Source organism: Lacerta agilis, chromosome Z (assembly GCF_009819535.1).
Source record: "Lacerta agilis isolate rLacAgi1 chromosome Z, rLacAgi1.pri, whole genome shotgun sequence".
Lineage (NCBI taxonomy): Eukaryota > Metazoa > Chordata > Lepidosauria > Squamata > Lacertidae > Lacerta > Lacerta agilis.
In genome coordinates, this window is record NC_046331.1 from 38,219,877 (window position 1) to 38,239,195 (window position 19,319).

General features: G+C 43.4%; 1 protein-coding gene across 3 annotated transcripts in view; it reads left to right on the forward strand.

The window, feature by feature from the left end:
• NRK (Nik related kinase) overlaps positions 1–19,319 on the forward strand; it is a 111,884-nt gene that overhangs the window by 73,171 nt on the left and 19,394 nt on the right. For all 3 annotated transcript variants that reach the window (XM_033137427.1, XM_033137425.1, XM_033137428.1), the window contains 6 exons: positions 3,024–3,203; positions 4,164–4,293; positions 6,202–6,360; positions 12,495–12,638; positions 17,365–17,499; positions 18,994–19,094. In XM_033137427.1, the coding sequence (XP_032993318.1) occupies positions 3,024–3,203; positions 4,164–4,293; positions 6,202–6,360; positions 12,495–12,638; positions 17,365–17,499; positions 18,994–19,094 (849 nt within the window). The remainder of the gene's footprint in view (positions 1–3,023; positions 3,204–4,163; positions 4,294–6,201; positions 6,361–12,494; positions 12,639–17,364; positions 17,500–18,993; positions 19,095–19,319) is intronic.

The following is a 19,319-nucleotide window of genomic DNA, read 5'->3' on the forward strand; positions in this document are numbered from 1 at the left end:
CAGGACTTCAAAGCACCCAATCCCCTGACATTATTAGTGACATCAGGGGATAGGCAGGTGTGTGGCCTCACTCACCTGTCAAATTTGGCCTGTGGAGGGGGGGAAAACAATTCCCCATCCATGGTCTAAATGTATGCTGTGGATGTGACCTAGGTCATAACCACTTATTGCAGAAAATCTCAATTCTTCTAGAAACACCAGTTTCTGAAACAAATTCTGTGGCTGTCAAGAAACCAGCCCTCCTCTGTAACTTTTGCTTAAGCTTGCTCTTCTGTTTAGCCATTGTTTGAGAGTGAGGTGGCTCTGCAACATGATAGGTTATGGACAATACAAAGCTCAGTTTGTACCTACTTTGTAAATTTAAGGGGATTGTATATCTCCTCAAAGAATTGTAGAATTGGAGCTTGGCCGGCATGCCAAGAATTTGGTTAGTGATACTTTCCTTCCCTATCACAGGTCCACAATTTCCAGGGTTTCGAGAATGGCTATTAAGCCAATTTGGCTGTGATGTAGTTAGGTCCTAAAGTCGGGGTGTGTGAAGGATTGCCCAAGCCTTCAAAAGGCACCAGTACATTGAAGCAGAGTTGGGAGCCTGGCAAGGGGATGAGGAGAGGAGAAGGTGTACAAACCTTCTTCCCTTTCTTCTTCTTCTTCTTCTTCTTCTTCTTCTTCTTCTTCTTCTTCTTCTTCTTCTTCTTCTTCCTCCCTGCTCCTGTTCTAAGAGCTGAATCTGTAAGAAGGTTTGCGGAACTCAAAAGAGAGAAAGAATTGCAATTCATGTTTTACTGTTGTGGTTTCTTAATGCTAAGCAGGAGGCAAAATGCTTCCTGGCCTCCTTCTCATTTCCACATTTTCCAATTAGCGATTTGGCTTTTGAAACATCAGGCTGTTACTACTTAAGATTCACGGTTTGCCTGCAAACATACAGGCTGGCACCCGCAGATGCTTAGCTCCAGTCCATTGTTTATCTCTTGTAGCAAACCACACAGAAGACTGGTTTCTATCTTTGGTGCCAGCCATAAAATACATCTCTGTGGGTTATTGCTTCAGCAGAGCTTAGAGGGGGAATGGCTGTGCAAAGGCTATCAGCATCCATCTTGGTTTTTAATGGGAGCCTCATCCTTCCCAGAACTGTCAGGTATTCAAATACTGCATCCTTCACAGGCATCTGGAGCATTCCAGCTGTCATGGGACCAAAGGACTGGAAGAGGTCAGAGATCACCTACTGGTCCATAGCCAGTCATTTTATGGCATGCACTCGCCATAATAAATCCATGTGATAGAGCATTGGAGTTCAGAACATAAGAAGAGGCCTGCTCTTATTGCACATCTTAATTTTAAAAAGGGCTTTTTAATTAAAATAAGCTTGTATGATAGTCAGAGTCCTCAAAGTGGCAGTAGGTTAATTACCTACCAGCTGAGCAATTGGCGCCGCATTTGTGCTCATGCACCCACACAGGGTTCTGCCCAACTTTGGGGGCCACAGGGAGGCTCACTGGCGCCTATCCTGCAAGGCCTGCCGCAGCTGCAGGTAGGCCTAGGGGGGCCCATTGTAATTGTAGGAAGGTCTGGCAGGTCCCACCATGGCTGCAGGAAAGGCCTGGCGGGGTCCCCTGCAGGCTGTAGAATATTCAGCAGACCTGGCCCCCTCCTTGAACATTTTGGGAAGCCTTGCCCCCCCCCAGATGGTGTCCCTTTCCTCATATCTTAAGGGTTCCCTCTTTGTGACCCCTCACCCTTTGCACCAGGACTTGATCTACACCAGGCATAGGCAAACTCCAGATGTTTTGGGACTACAACTCCCATCATCCCTAACTAACAGGACCAGTGGTCAGGAATGATGGGAGTTGTAGTCTGGAAGGCCGAGTTTGCCTATGCCTGATCTACACTGATCTTAAAAATGCTAAGAAAAATAAAGTTATATAGCTCTCAATGCAATTTTTTCATTGACTGCTGTACAGTGGCTGCTGTCATGTTTTTGTAATGTAACACATTTATAATGTTATAATTCACTGGTATAGATTGGTCCCAGGAGTGGGGAATCTGTGGCTGTCCAGTAGTTATTTGGCTATAGCTCCCTAACAGAGGCAGTTTTAGGATAGTTGGTCAATTCTGGTCCAAATCCTTCGCCACCAAAAAAGAAAAAAGCTTAGATCAGTAACCATTGGAAAGAAATCTGAACATAGAGATAGATTGCAAGAAGCCCTCCGGGGGGGGGGGGGATAGATTCCACCTCTCCTTTTACTGAAAATCCTTTTTTAAAAAAAAATAATCCAGGCTAAATTCAGTTTCGGTGCCAAGCAAACATCCAGATTAAACTCTTTGGCTTCATTTCCAAAGATCTATAAAAGAAATATGTGAGCCTTATATTTTATTGTTTTCTGAAGGCTCAGCAAGGAGTCACAGTTCCCCCTTTTTATAGTTCATACCAAGCCTCAGCACCACTGCCAGAAGAAAAAAGGTTGTCCTCCTCCCAGCCACCTTTCTGGCTTCATCTGAAAGGGGTTGTGGGTAGAGCTTCCCTAGTAGAAGATCATAAGAGGCACTCTTACAAGGTGAAGCAATCGCTGAGATTCACCCTTCTTCTAGTTTTGATGTTGGCTTCTTAAAGAGACTCCACCTCATTACCTTGCTGCTGGAATGCTAATGCTTCTTTGCCTCTCTGTCATGGGGGCCTGAGAGGATAGATTAGATATCATTTGCGAAGTGCTTTGAAGATGAACTTCACTGTATAAACATGCAGCATTACTAGTGTCCTTTAAGCAGCTCCCATCCATCAGAATCCCATTTCCAGTGTCATTTTATTTTATTACGTTTTTCTCCTGATGCGCTGACATTCCTGCCATAATCTGATTTTCATTAGCTGTGATGTACTACAGAGATTTAGACTTCCAACATTCACCAGCATTTGTTACCATAAGTGTTGCCACAAGTGAGCAGTGCTGCATGCTGGGAGGAAAGGAGGGGAGAATAACTTGACTTAGGTCACAGACCAGCTCTTAAAAAGTTGTCATTGTGTGCAGGGTTGTGTTGCAGGAAAGCTCAGCTGCACTTCTCAGGAACGATTCTGGGGCATGAGCAACCAAAACTATCTTCTCCCAGACCTCTTGCAACAGAGCCAGGTTTCGAATTGTTCAGCAAACCAGCTGAAAGTTGCTCAGAACCATTTTCCGGAACCTCAGAGCAAGCCTATTCCCAACAAGGTAAATGTCACATATTATGACAATAAACAAACTGAAATGCAACCCTTCCTTTGAGATTCAGACTTCTCTGAATATTATGATGCAGTTCTCCAATCAAAAAACACTGGACTTGAACCCATGACTCTGAGATTAAGAGCCACATGCTCTACCAACAGAGCTACCCTAGCTAGAACTTCTGCACACCTTCCATTCCAGAGCCCTGATAAGTACCCAGTCTTACTGGATGTCTGGAATGGGTTTCAATGCAGTGAGCCAGATTCTGCTACTCACCCAACTAGGGTTCTGGTCAGACCTACTGCTCCTTCCCATATTACCCCACTTTCTTCTTCACAGCCTAGGTAGCTTTCTAGTAGCATTGGCCACAGGGCATTTAGTGCAGCAACCCAGTAGAATGCAATGTACATAAGCTCTGCAGTGGTACCTTGGTTTACGAACAGCCCTGTTTACGAACTATTCGGGTTACGAATGTCCGCAAAGCCAGAAGTCTATGAACTTTACCTCAGTCTAGGAAGAGAATCTGAACGATGGAAGGGAAGGGCGGCAGGAAACCTCGTTAGGGAAAGTGCACCTCAGTTTAAGAATGGCTTCAGTTTAAGAACGGACTTCCGGAATGGATTAAGTTCGTAAACCGAGGTAATTAAGTTGTAGTATCACTTTCAAAGCAAGGTTTTAGTTTAGTTTGGGTTTTTTTTTTTTTAAAGGAGGGTGTTGAAGTAGAACCATCCATCCCAGAGACAGCAGCCTTTCCCAACCTTGGGCCCCCAGATCTTGTTGGACTACAACTCCCGTCATCCCTGACCACTGGTTCTGCTGTCTTAAGAATGATGGGAGTTGTAGTCCAACAGCATCTGGGGGCCCAAGGTTGGGAAAGGTCACTGTATTGTATACATGTAGCACCATCAATGCAGTCAGATGTGATTAAGTTCCTTTGTTTCATCTTAATTTTTTTCCTCATTTTAGCCACCGAGCACTAACAACGCCCCCTCAAAAAACAGTTCCTCATCTACGACATCATTCACATCATTCATAGATCCTAGGCTTCTACAAATGTCACCTCCTTCAAGTCCAACTGGGCCAAACTGTGGTTCTCGTGAGTACAGTTGCTTTTATTACAGAACATGCCATATTTGCCTCTTTTGGAGGGGAGGAGGGAAACACACATTGTTTCCCTCTTTAGAATGCAGGGTAGGGCCATAGCTCAGTGGCAGAGCATCTGCTTTGCATGCAGAAGGTCCCAAGTTCAATCCTCAGCATCTCTAGGAGCAGCTGGCAGGGACAGAGTGGGATACCCATTTGAATTTCTTGTGAGCCTCTGCTAGTCAGTGTAGACAATAATGAGCTAGATGGACTAATGGTCTGGCTCAATGGTAGAATTCGCTTGTAAATGACGCGCAATGGTTTTCCATAATCAGGTACTCTTACTTTGCTTCTCCCCTGGCACCAGTAGAACAAACCGCAATTCCTGGGTAGCGATAAGGGAGAAATTCAGTTTGGTTGCACATCTAAATATGAACTTACCCAATTTGCACTTTCTGAAACAATGCATGAACCAAGGCACAGGCATGCTTCATAATGTGCCCTTCTCCAAATTTTACAAAGCAGGACTCCAGTCAAGCAATGTGTACAAAAATACACATATGAACAAAAGTGGCCATATAAATGCATATATTAGTGAAAACCACATACATATGCAGGAAATTGCTTTGGAAAAAATATGTACATTAGGCAGAAATGCATACAAAAAGGTGTATATTAGGACTAAACTGAAATGTTGTCTTTTAAATCACAAACTGATATGGAAATGTAGAGAACTGAACTTAAAATTAGAAAGATGAGAAACTGGGAGAAAATGAAATTGACATGGTCACCCACCCCAGTCCCTTTCTTAGCCTTACAAGGATCATGGCTTGCTTCACTCCAAGCAAGGGTGGACTTGGGTCTTTCAAATTTATGCATCACCCTGTGCAAGGCCAAAATTTGATGCCCCCTCCACCTCCTGCCTACTGTTCTGCTCAGTTCACTGCATCATAGTTGCAATGCCCTGGAGCACTCCCTAGGCCCAGTGCCCAATGTCGCACTACTCTAATCCACCTCTGCTCCAAGCCAAACTTCAGTTTTGGCTTCCAATTCATGGTTTATTCAAGTGAACCACGAATGGTAAACCATTATGTACGGTTTTCCATGACCTGCAAATTCGCCTGGTAGAAGGCAGGCTCCAGTGACCTTCTCCCAGCAGACAAGTACCTTATTTGCTTAGATAATTATTTGTTCTGTGGGCTGAATACACTGGTCTGTCACATTTAATGGTGCCAATATGGAATGTCAATGCATAGGGAATACCATGCAAATAGTTGCTCCAAAGGAATGATTTTTGTCAAGACTGACAAAACTCCCTGTACCCCACCTGCTCTGATCCTAGACATTATCAGGTTCCTTCCGGTAGTTGTTATTTTTTATTTTTAAAATGCGCACATTAAATGCAAATGAATAGCATCACTTGTGGTTGGGCACTTAGGTCACATCCACACCATAAATTTAAAGCAAATTCTCTCACACAGAGCTATAGTTTGCAGCATCATTAACAAGCCTCGGCTCCCTGGATTCCTTGGGGGGAAGCAGTGTGCTTTAAATGTATATTGTGGGTGTGGCATATTAGATGTCATTCAAAAAGAGATTAGAAATCCTGCTTTCATGAGGGACACACTTAGAGTGTGGGGCACAGTTGCCTCACAAGCCATGTGTTCCAGTTACAGGTGGGTAGCCGTGTTGGTCTGCCATAGTCGAAACAAAATAGGAAACAAAATAGGAAATTCTTTCCAGTAGCACCTTAGAGACCAACTGAGTTTGTTCTTGGTATGAGCTTTTGTGTGCATGCACGAAATCTGAAGAAGTGTGCATGCACACGAAAGCTCATACCAAGAACAAGCCATGTGTTGTGCAAGAAAACATACCGGTAACAATCGTTTTATAAAAAAAACCCTCTGCTTCTTTTCCCCAGCATCCAGTGTGAAACCAGAGCCCACCAGCAGGCAAAACGCAAGGAAAGGTTCCGTTGTCAATGTGAACCCCACCAATATCCGGCCACAGAGTGACAGCCCAGAAATCCGCAAATACAAAAAGAAGTTCAACTCTGAGATCTTGTGTTCCGCATTGTGGGGTAAGAAAGTTTATCTGAAGCAGAAATAGATGGCTTGTGGTTGTGAGGTTCTTGGAGGCTTGTTCAGGTCTTTAAAAATATAGGGGGAAGGGCCATAGCACCCTGGAAGAGCACTTACTTTGCATGATCCTAGGTTCAATCCCCAGCATCTCCAGGTAGGACTGGGAAAGACTTCCACCTGAAACCTGGAGAGCTGCTGCCAGTCAGTGTAGCCAATATGCAGGAAGATGGACCAATAGCCTAACTCAGAGCCAGTGTGGTGTAGTGGTTAAGAGTGGTAGACTCGTAATCTGGGGAACCGGGTTCGTGTCTCCGCTCCTCCACATGCAGCTGGTGGGTGACCTTGGGCTAGTCACACTTCTTTGAAGTCTCTCAGCCCCACTCACCTCACAGAGTGTTTGTTGTGGGGGAGGAAGGGAAAGGAGAATGTTAGCCGCTTTGAGACTCCTTCGGGTAGTGAAAAGCGGGATATCAAATCCAAACTCTTCTCTTCTTCTTCATTGCAAGGCAGCTTCCTATGTTTCTATTATTATTTGTTAGATTTATATACTGCTCATCAAAGGGCCACAGGGTGGTTCACAATAAAGTACAGGGTAAAAACAAGTAAATAATTAAAACACAACAGCTAAGCCATAGCCTCCCCCCTTCCCACAGATACATTTAAAAAGCTATAGAATATTCATCAACTCAAGGCCTGGTTAAAAAGGAATGTTTTCACCTGGTAGCTAATATATATATAATGAAGGTGATTTGCGAACCTCCCTGGGGAGAGCATCCCACAAACAGGGAGTCACCACAGAAAAGGCCTATTCTCATGTTGCCACCTTCTGGACCTCTCATGGAAGAGGCGCACGAAGAAGGGTGAACACGGAGTCCAGAACGGTTTATATGGGAGAGAGGCGGTCCTTGAGGTATTGCAGTCCTGTTTCTGTTCCCATTCAGTAAATTGCCCTGTTCCTGCTCACCCTGATTGTTGGGGTGAAGTGTCCTGGAATGCAGCTGGAGCACTTACTAGCAAGGCAAGATCAGGTTCAATACAAAGTGCACTAAAGCAGGGGTCCCCAAACTAAGGCCTGGGGGCCGTATGCAGCCCAATCGCCTTCTAAATGCGGACAGTCCGGGAATCAGTGTGCTTTTACATGAGTAGAATGTGTCCTTTTATTTAAAATGCGTCTCTGGGTTATTGGTGGGGCCTGCCTGGTGTTTTTACATGAGTAGAATGTGTGCTTTTATTTAAAATACATCTCTGGGTTATTTGTGGGGCATAGGAATTTGTTCATATTTTTTTTTCAAAATATAGTCCGGCCCCCCACAAGGTCTGAGGGACAGTGGACCGGCCCCCTGCTGAAAAAGTTTGCTGACCCCTGCACTAAAGCATCAGAGGAGCTGTCCAACAGGAGATGTTGCTTGAGCAACAGCTAGGTAGCAACTGAGTTTCTGTAACCCAGTCTTTCCCATTTCTGGAGCATTAGTAGGGACCTGGTCTAGAGCATGTGTCAGTTTTTTGCTTCTTTCTGCCTCTCAAGTCATGCCCAGAGATGGGAGGTCTTGTGATACCTTGAGCTTGTTTGGAGGTTCTAGCAGGGGAGCGCAGCTATCGTATACCCTTGACCGAAGAACGGTACACTCCTTCTATCTGGGATGGTAGTCCTCTTCCACCGAGTGCACAGCTTCAGGAGGGACACACATGGAGCGGTGAGGGAGGGAGGGGACACCCGCCTAGCCAGCCAGATCAGCCAAATCAACCCTGGCTATCAATGGGGTGACAGATGTCGCAGCCAGATCGCCCTCACATCCGACTTGTGATACCAGTACATTTTCCATCCTGGGCAATAACTTGAGTCCATCACTTTCTGAAGTGGAGAACACTCTGCAACAGAAATCCTGGAAGGTTTGCAGGATTGCAGCCTTGTGGTGTCCACCAGTATCTCAGCTACCATTGGTCTCAGAATGTACTATGATCCTCAGTGCAATTCTCTGCCTCTAAGTTAGCCTTGACATGAAGCCCAGTTTCCTACATCTGAGTGTGATATACCGAAATGCTGGGTGGACTGCACCACCTGTCATTTAAAGATCCATCCTCATTATTGATGCCTTAGCTCCCCATCAGCTTTAATTTTCCATCTTCCTGACACCAGGCAGCACGACGACAAGCTCCATGGAGCTGATACAATATTTTACCCACACCTCCTGCCTTGATTCGAGCCTTAAATGAGAAACAAAATAAATGAATGAAATGCCGGAAGAAATTATCCCAGGAAATGTAGATTTACAGTTTACAGCTCTCTGGGTTTCATGTGATGTATGTTTGGAGGAGGCCAAGATTTTAAATTAAGAACAGAACACCATAGCAAAGCTGGAAATGATATGTGTGCTGAGGTGGAGAGCGCTATGTTCTTACCAGCCCATTGCTAGCATTCCGCTGCTTTCTCTCTCTCTTTTTTGTGCTGCGTAATACCTTATGCCATCTCATTATTTCCGCCAGGAACACATCGATAAGAAACCTTATCGAAACATGGCAACCAAATGGAATCCTCGCCCGTTGGGTGTCAGCTCGAATTCACAGTCCCCTCAGCACTTCCCCTGGCTTGAAAACAATTTAACTGTAGACAGATACTTGAGGGTCTCACCCAGAGAAATTTTGCAAGTCTTGTTTAACTTCTTAGGATGTTTCTCGAGAGTGGGTACCCCACTCCAAGTGACATTTAATGACAAATCTATGGGAACTCAAAAACTGTTACCATGCAATGTTCCCTTCTCTCCCCACAAAAGCTAACTGGCAGAGCAATCCTAACCATGCCTACTCAGAAGTAAGGCCTATTGGAGTCAGTGGTACTTAATCCTAGGTACATGGGGTTGGGGTGACAGGTGTAAGCTTTAAATGCCACATATTGGCTGCTCCCCCAGGGTCTTGACTTAGGCCATGACTCTATGGATTATCACTGCGTGGTGACCCGAAAATTGGAATTTTATGCCGTTGTCTCTGCTCTGTGGAATGTCATTTCCTCTGTCATTCATGAAGCATCGTCCATCAGTTGCTTCAGACATCTTGTGAAGGCTTCTCTTTCTGCCTAGACTTTTCCTGACCCATGAAATTGAACCCTGCTATTTCTGAAATCATCTTTTTTACTTTTTAAAATTGTTTCCGTAGTGCCGTTTTGCAGCTTTTATAACACTTTGATTGTTTCATATCATTTTCACATGCCATTTGGGGATGTTTAGATATTAAGTTGTTTGTTTAATAAAATTTACACGCTTGTTTGATATTTTTTTTTTAAAAAAAGAACACCCTCAAAGATAAAACTATAAAATCAGGGAAAATGGCAATGCATTAAAACGTGCTGGAAGTTAAAATACTAAAACAGATTAAAATTCACACCAGCGTTTCTAAGAATTTGGGTAGGCTTATCTAAACATGAATATATATATATATATTAGCAGGCACCAAAAAGAGTACAGTGAAGGCATCAGCTTGGTATCAATAGGCAGCGAGTTCCAAAGTGTGGGTGCTGCCACACAAAATGAGTTCTTACAAATGCAGAAACTGTGTTCTTTGGCACCTGCAGTAATGCCAATTCCGTTGATCAGTCATTTGGGCGCATGTGGAGTAAGGCGATCTCGTAGGTATACTGGTCCCTATTAAATGCTTTTAGAGAAATGCAAATAACCCCCCCCCAAAAAAAACACCCCAAATTAAATAAATATAAACAAAAAACAAACATAGACCCCTGCAGGATCAGAGCAACAAACAATCTAGTCCAGCACCCTGACTCTAGCAGTGGCTGACCAGATGCCCTCAAAGCAGGACCTGAGGGCAGATTGCTCCACCCCACATCTGCCCCACAGCCAGGGGCATAGCAAGGGGGGCATAGGGGGTGAATTGCCCCAGGTTCCATAATGGAGGGGGTGACAAATTATCAAGGAACAATTACTTCCCTACTAGGGCGGTTCATAAAAACTTTTTTTTAAAAATTCCTGCTCCGAAGGTCTTATCTTACTATACTAGGGATTATATAGCTATATATGAAATTTCTTGCATATCGGTTAATATCTTGACCCTCCTCCACCAAAATAGCTGTTTACTTGGCTGTTTTCCTATGTGAAGGCTGAAATTTCAGTTCAGTGGAGCACTTACTGTTCCCAACCCTAACCCTGTGGAAAGCCATCTAATTAGAGTTTAATTTGATTTTGAGATTTTTTTTAGGAGGTAATTTAAGTATTGTTTGATTTTATACCAATGTTATGTATCTGATGTTAGCCACCCTGAGCCCGACTTCAGCCGGGGAGGGTGGGATATAAATGAAAGTTTTTTATTATTATTACTTTTTATTATTCCATTGTAAAAAAAAATGAAATAATGTAAAACCATTTTTTTGGGGGGGGGGAATCCATGGGAGGCTGACAAGAAATTTTCCGCACCGGGTACCACCTGACCTTCCTATGCCTCTGCCCACAGCAGGGGTTATTCCCTGGCATGCTGCCTCTGAATGAAACTTTCGCTGAATATACTAATATAGCTAAAATCAGAATGCCCATTCACAACAGTGGGGCATGAGCAGGCTCAGGGGAACCCCCAGGTTCTAAATACTTTAGGAGGAAGATCAAGGCTTGATCCTCTGTAGAGTTCTCAAAGAATCAGTAGGGTAGCACTATTGTTTGCGGCAGCACATACTGAGTTGGCAAGTCACCGGAAAACAGGATTTATGGCCAAAGGTTATCTAGATAATATCCAAGTCTTGGCCTTCTTTGAAAGGCTGACATACCACAATAGTATGATTACAGGGATGGCAGAAAAACAGCAAACAGTAATTGGAGGGATGGCGTGGAAAATCACTAATCTGGTGTGATTTGGATGCCTTTTCTGGCATATGTCAATAAGAATCGGAATTTGCTAGAACCTCCAGCAACTCGAGTCGTCAGTCTGTGGAGGGGTTATACTTTAAATGTGCCCTCTTCCTGATGGACAAATGAGAGATTTACTAAGGGGAGGAAATGACTCAAATGGACAAAGAGTAGTTTTGACTCACAATATGTGCATTGTAAGACCCATCTGATAGATACCTCCGCTAGCTTAGTTCAGTTTTTGTTAACACTGCTTTTCTTGTTGTTATCGAAACCCAATAAAAATCATTTGGGGGTGGAGTGGAACAGCCCCCCCCCAAACAGTCTAATGAGGACTGAGCCTACTCAGTGACCATGGAATGCTCTCTATTGAGAGGGCAAGAAGGGGGGAAGAGAGAGAATGGAGCATTCTGGGAAAGGTCCCAGCTGGCCGGCTGGCTGGCTTGCACCCTGAACAAGAGCAGGCCACGGTGCAACATTAAGGACATGCACACACTCCCATTGCATCTGCATCCCGTGCATTCTCACTGCTGGTTTGGAAAGCAGCATGCACACAACATTAGCTGCATCCATTTCTGTCCTGCCATTTCAAGTTACAAGAAGGGAGATTCTGACTAGACATCAGGAAGAACTTTCTGGCAGTAAGAGCTGTTCAGCAGTGGAATGGACTCCCTCAGGAGGTTGTGGCCTCTCCTTCCTTGGAGGTTGGATGGCCACCTGTCATGGATGCTTTAGTTGAGAGGCCCTGCATTGCAGGGGGTTGGACTGGGTGACACTCAGGGCACCCTTCCAACTCTACAATTCTCTGATTTGTATTAAATGCTGTGTTTTGATGCACCTCCCCCCCAAAACCAGCTTCCACAGGAATTGAGAAAACCAACAGCCTAGATGTGCTTGAAGACAGTACAGTGGTACCTCGGGTTAAGAACTTAATTCGTTCTGGAGGTCCATTCTTAACCTGAAACTGTTCTTAACCTGAGGTACCACTTTAGCTAATGGGGCCTCCCACCCCCACCGCCACGTGATTTCTGCTCTCATCCTGAAGCAAAGTTCTTAACCCAAGGTACTATTTCTGGGTGAGCGGAGTCACCTGAGGTACCACTGCAATGTGTGCACAGGCTACGTTGCAGTCCCACCTGTCTTGAGTAAGAGCTGTTGAATACCAATAAAGTAACCAAAGTGCTGTTCCATCCATTCTCTCTCCAGTGAGGAAGTGGTCCAAACTGACTTTAGATGGTTTATATTGTCAGGATTACTTGCGCTGATTTTGGTGTTCTTCCATATTTTAACAGGGGTGAATTTGCTTGTGGGGACTGAGAATGGATTGTGGCTTCTAGACAGAAGCGGCCAAGGAAGAGTTTACTCATTGATAACCAGGAGGCGGTTCCAACAGATGGATGTGCTCGAAGGACTCAATGTGCTAATTACCATCTCAGGTTTGTTTGGTGCCTGGAACCATCTGACCTACAGTAGGACCAGAAGCAATTACAAAGAAGATTAGACTGCAAATTGAGTTGTAAAAACTTGTCGGCTCCTCCTGATGCTTACAATCCTTGTATCTAGGGCAGATGTGATTCAGGGTGTTTCATTGCCTGCTTAGTATGTAAAGTGGTTTGCAAGATTTATAGAGTACACCAGATACTTAAAACTAGTTTAAAGCTGGCTTCTGAGTCGAACAGCATCAATCTCTTTGTGTTTGTTTCTCTAATGTGGCTTCCATCCTTGCCCTGGAAGCTGATGGCAGCAACCATTAAATTATTCCTCCCTGAGCACAGGCTAGGCATGTATATGTCTGATATCAGTGTTCTGAAATTATGGGTCACGGCCACCTTACCCTGGCCATCCCTATTTGATCACTGGTATCATCTGAGGGAGTCCTGTTAGCACAATTCTCGCCAACAAGAAGAGATGCCTTCAGTCTTATGAGTCTTCCTCTATGGAATTCGCTGCCACTAGAAGTCAGACAGGCACAATTGCTATGGAATTTGGGATGCCTGGTTAAAACTGTTTTATTTCAGGAGGGCTTTGCATCATGAGTGCTTCTCTGATGCTTTAGAATCTGTTTGTTTGTTTGCATTTCTGAGGTTTTAAGTTTCTGAGGCTTTAAATTTTTGAAAGTTCATTTATGTTTAAAAATTTGCATCTTGTACCTGTACAAGCTGCTTTGACACCTGGGCATTGGAAAGCAGGATATACATTTTTAACATTAATAGTAATGATCATGATGGTGGTAGGTGTGACCTAGGGTGGATGTGCACTCATGGTTTTTGATGCTAAAAATGAATTTCAAAAATGGTTCTGATAACCATATTGCCATAGGACAGTGTTTTTCAACCACTGTTCCGCGGCACACTAGTGTGCCGCGAGATGTTGCCTGGTGTGCCGTGGGAAAAATTGAAAAATTACTTTATATATAGTCAATATAGGCACAGAGTTAAAATTTTTAACATTTTCTAATGGTGGTGTGCCTCGTGATTTTTTTCATGAAACAAGTGTGCCTTTGCCCAAAAAAGGTTGAAAAACACTGGCATAGGAAGTTCTTTTCAAACGTTAGTAATGTGTTGTTTAAATGTGGCACTAGAGGGCACTGCAGAGCTATCCCCATCCCAAAAAATACCTGGTAAACCTTTTGGGAAAGGAAGCGAAGGAAGAAACCAAATGCCTTGACGTTTTAGAATGATATTTTTAATATTGTTCTAATAACCTTTAAAGGGTGGATTTCAATCCAGCCCTAGACTCTCCACTAAAGTTTGCAAATTATATTCAGTACTAACTTTTATGGGAACAAACTGTTAGTTACAGAGTGTTCAGACTTCCACGTTACGAATTGCTCTTTGTCAGAAAGCATGGGAAGACCCATCCAGGTGGTTTTTCATGATAAGACCCATAACTCTCCCATGTGAAGTTATCTCCTATAGCTACAGGAGTGGTCATATTTGTTGTTATTTTGAACAATGCTGATGCACCACACACGCAGATTCTGGCTTACGACCAAAAAAGGGGGGTCGATGACTCACTAAAACAGAATGCCCTCAACCTTTAGGACATGTTTTGAACTGACAAAATCAAAACAGGGTGACTTGTTGAAAGATGAAGTAATGGGGCTTTACACACACACAATGAGGGCCAATGCTCAATGCTTGCTAACTGAGGGCTACCAAGCACACTCTCATGTATGCATGCATGCACACACACACAACCCCACCTGTGCAGCAGACGCACTCAGCACACAGGCAGACCACACAGCAACCGTGTACATCACCGTGGAAATAAATAAATACATATCAACACACCCTCTCTCTGCACTGACACACATTATATAGGCCTATATACTGTTGTTGTTGTTGTTGTTGTTGTTGTTGTTGTTGTTGTTGTTGTTTAGTCGTTTAGTTGTGTCTGACTCTTCGTGACCCGATGGACCAGAGCACACCAGGTGCTCCTGTCTTCTACTGCCTCCTGCAGTTTGGTCAGACTCATGTAGGTAGCTTCAAGAACACTGTCCAACCATCTCATCCTCTGTCGCCCCCTTCTCCTTGTGCCCTCCATCTTCCCCAACATCAGGGTCTTTTCCAGGGAGTCTTCTCTTCTCATGAGGTGGCCAAAGTACTGGAGCCTCAGCTTCAGGATCTGTCCTTCCAGTGAGCACTCAGGGCTGATTTCCTTAAGAATGAATAGGTTCGATCTTCTTGCAGTCCATGGGACTCTCAAGAGTCTCCTCCAGCACCATAATTCAAAAGCATCAATTCTTCAGCGATCAGCCTTCTTTATGGTCCAGCTCTCACTTCCATACATCACTACTGGGAAAACTATAGCTTTAACTATACGGACCTTTGTCGGCAAGGTGATGTCTTTGCTTTTTAAGATGCTGTCTAGGTTTGTCATTGCTTTTCTCCCAAGAAGCAGGCGTCTTTTAATTTCATGACTGCTGTCACCATCTGCAGTGATCATGGAACCCAAGAAAGTAAAATCTCTCACTGCCTCCATTTCCTCCCCTTCTATTTGCCAGGAGGTGATGGGACCAGTGGCCATGATATTAGTTTTTTTGATGTTGAGCTTCAGACCATATTTTGCGCTTTCCTCTTTCACCCTCATTAAAAGGTTCTTCAATTCCTCCTCACTTTCTGCCATCAAGGTTGTATCATCAGCATATCTGAGGTTGTTGATATTTTTTCCGGCAATCTTAATTCCGGTTTGGGATTCATCCAGCCCAGCCTTTCGCATGATGAATTCTGCATATAAGTTAAATAAGCAGGGGGACAATATACAGCCTTGTCGTACTCCTTTCCCAATTTTGAACCAATCAGTTATTCCATATCCAGTTCTAACTGTAGCTTCTTGCCCCACATAGAGATTTCTCAGGAGACAGATGAGGTGATCAGGCCACTCCCATTTCTTAAGAACTTGCCATAGTTTGCTGTGGTCAAAGGCTTTTGTGTAGTCAATGAAGCAGAAGTAGGTGTTTTTCTGGAACTCTCTAGCTTTCTCCATAATCCAGCGCATGTTTGCAATTTGGTCTCTGGTTCCTCTGCCCCTTCGAAATCCAGCTTGCATTTCTGGGAGTTCTCGGTCCACATACTGCTTAAGCCTGCCTTGTAGAATTTTAAGTATAACCTTGCTAGTGTGTGAAATGAGCGCAATTGTGCAGTAGTCGGAGCATTCTTTGGCACTGCCCTTCTTTGGGATGGGATGTAGACTGATCTTCTCCAATCCTCTGGCCACTGCTGAGTTTTCCAAACTTGCTGACATATTGAGTATAGCACCTTAACAGCATCGTCTTTTAAAATTTTAAATAGTTCAGCTGGAATATCATCACTTCCACTGGCCTTGTTATTAGCAGTGCTTTCTAAGGCCCATTTGACTTCACTCTCCAGGATGTCTGGCTCAAGGTCAGCAACCACACTACCTGGGGTGTATGAGACCTCCTTATCTTTCTGGTATAATTCCTCTGTGTATTCTTGCCACCTCTTCTTGATGTCTTCTGCTTCTGTTAGGTCCTTCCCACTTTTGTCCTTTATTATGGTAATCTTTGGATGAAATGTTCCTTTCATATCTCCAATTTTCTTGAACAGATATCTGGTTTTTCCCATTCTGTTGTTTTCCTCTATTTCTTTGCATTGTTCATTTAAGAAGGCCCTCTTGTCTCTCCTTGCTATATATACTATATGCATGCCTAAACACACGCACACAGACACACAGACGCACCACACATTACATTCATCCCCACAGTTTAAACCACTCCACCCTGCCCAGTGCTGAGATGGGGCAATTTTAATCTCCACCACAGCACTGGGCTGCACGTGAATACAAATCCGGGCTGAAGGTTCACCACCCTTTGCTTTATATGGTGTGGAGTGAAGGAGCTACTACAAAGTATACAAAGGAGATCCAACAGATAGGGCTGGGGTGCAAAACAGATTGTTTGGAACGTCACCCTGAGCTGCAGTTGTCCTAGTGATACTAAGGAGTGGTGCCTTTCATAAGTCTCAGCTCACACAACGAAAGCTTAACTGAACTAGGAGCACATCTGAGGGCACATATACACAAGTATTTATTTTTTTACATACGTTCTCACCACAGAGTGGTGCTGTTGCTTTACTGTCTGACTGCAATGATCCAAGGACATACCAGTAGATCCGTCACTGAGCATGAGCTTTGCACGCAGAAATACCCTGGCTTCGCTGCCTGACATCTCTGCTTAAAATGATATCAGTCAAGTAGATATTAGAAAGATATTAGATATTAGAAAGACCTCTGTCCTTGTGGAAACAGCTGCAAGACAGAGGTTTGGTATGCACACCACAGATTCAAAGCACTTGGCTTCCCTTCCCCCTGCCCCCCCCCAAAAAACCCTGGGGACCGTACTTTGTTAATGGTGCTGGGAATTTCATCTCTGTGAGGGGCAAACCACAGTTCCCAGGATTTGGGGGGGAGGAAGCTACGTGTTTTAAATATGTCCTAATAGAATGGTGTTTACACGGCCAGAATAGGCAATACTGGCTTGATATTGGGTACCTTTCCTCTTAGTTTAATATATTACCAACCTCAAAACTACTTCCAGCCAAGTTGGTGGTGTGATACAGCCTAGCACACTCCACAGTCATGTAGAGAAGTTAAGTTTGTAAACAAAATTCCTTTTCTATTTCTGGTCCAATAAATTGGCAGGCAAAAAGAACAAGCTACGTGTCTACTATCTATCCTGGCTGAGGAATAAGATCTTGCGGAATGATCCGGATGTGGAAAAGCGACAAGGCTGGGTCTCCGTGGGTGACCTGGAAGGCTGCATACACTACAAAGTTGGTGAGTTTCCCCCTTGTGGGCTGCTAGCCAATAAAATAGCCAATTTTAGCACAAGATTTCAGTTGTTGTTGTTAACTGTGATGCATTCTGTTTCACTCCGAGATCTTTAAAATAATGCTTTAGTTTCCTGTTAATTCAGGAGGAGAAAAAGCTAAAGAGTAAACCCTGTGCAAATCTGGAGTGGTTGGGTGTCATCTTGTATACCTCCTACAGAATGGAGATTCCTCACCCCTTCTTTGAGGGCTTATTTGAACACTCCAGATTCAGAGGTTGACACCACTGAGATAATATAGCTATTGTCTACATGAGCAAGATTTCCAAGGCCTTTCATTCAGATCCACATGCTGAAATGGTCATTTGCGCGTGGAACAACAGGCACTGCCAACTAGGAGCAATATCCCATCAAGATTTTGCATTATCACTTCTTAGAAGTTTTGATTCTAAATGGTTACATAGAGAGGGAAGGTTCTTTCATATGTGGTGGACCCAAAAAGAGTATTGGGAAATGATCCATAATGAATTGGGGGGAGGGAGAGATGTTTAAAAGTACTTTCTCAAAAAAAATCCAGAGTCCTTTCTGTTGGGGATAATTCAGACTGAAATTCCCAGGTGTCAAAAAAAGGTTGTTTGTGTATTCTGCTACTGCAGCCGGTGTTTTGTTAGCCCAAAAATGGAAAATGAGCGAGGTCCCAACCAAAGAAGAATGACAAATTAAATTGACAGAATATGCACAACTCGCAGATTTAACATATAGAATAAGAGAACAAGAACATACGTTTAAAGATGATTGGAAAAAGTTTATGGGAAATGTATACAGCTGAAAACAGTGGCAGCGTTAAGATAAATTAAACAGTGTAAACAAGTTTTGATGGATGCAATAATGGAATACTGAATGGTTTTGTTTTTGTAAAATATGCAGGTGTTTATGCTATGTAAAATGAACCATGGAAAGAGAAGAAGGGAAGTCATTGATATCTTAAGAATGTAAAATGAGTTATTTTAAATTGTACATTGTACATAAAATTATATACTAAATGGTTACATAACAATTCTGTTAGAGGGTTCATGACTGTCATTTCATTCCAACCTCTGATGTGAACCTGAGTGTATGGATAAATCGAAGACTGTTATTGGTCTCGGGATTGAAATATCAGGATAGATAACTATGTAAACAAATGAATTCAAGCCACGTAACACTATTGTAAGCCAAATTCATTATGTTCAGTGTGATATATGGACTTCTTATACAGCTCTACTTGCTTAAGTGTCTGAGCTCTGGGTTTGTCACGACCACCCCTCCCCCTCCCCCTTAGAACACGTCTTGATTAATTATTATTTAGCTTGTATCGTTTGAATAGTGGTTGCTGTTGTTGTTGGGAAATTGAGTTTTTAAAAAACTTATTCTTCATACTTTTGCTGTGCAAAGAATGATTTAGAGAGTCTTTCCTAATTTCTGTGCCTAGCTCGTTAAAAAAGAAAACTATTACTTTTCAGTGAAATACGAGAGGATCAAATTTCTTGTGATCGCTGTGAAAAACTCCGTTGAAGTCTACGCCTGGGCTCCTAAACCATATCACAAATTTATGGCATTCAAGGTAAGTAAGTAAGAAGAGATTCATACTTGCTTTCCATAGTATTCTCTACGCATGCGCATGCAAAACGCACATATGAACAGAGTTCTGATCATGTCTCTGTTTCATCCTGTAATGATAAAAGATCATTGTCTGACAATTATTGGACACCCAGTGGCAAATAACCTATGGGATGGCGCCCAAATATTTATGCTTGCTTATATTAGTTTTAGTAACCTAACTGAACTA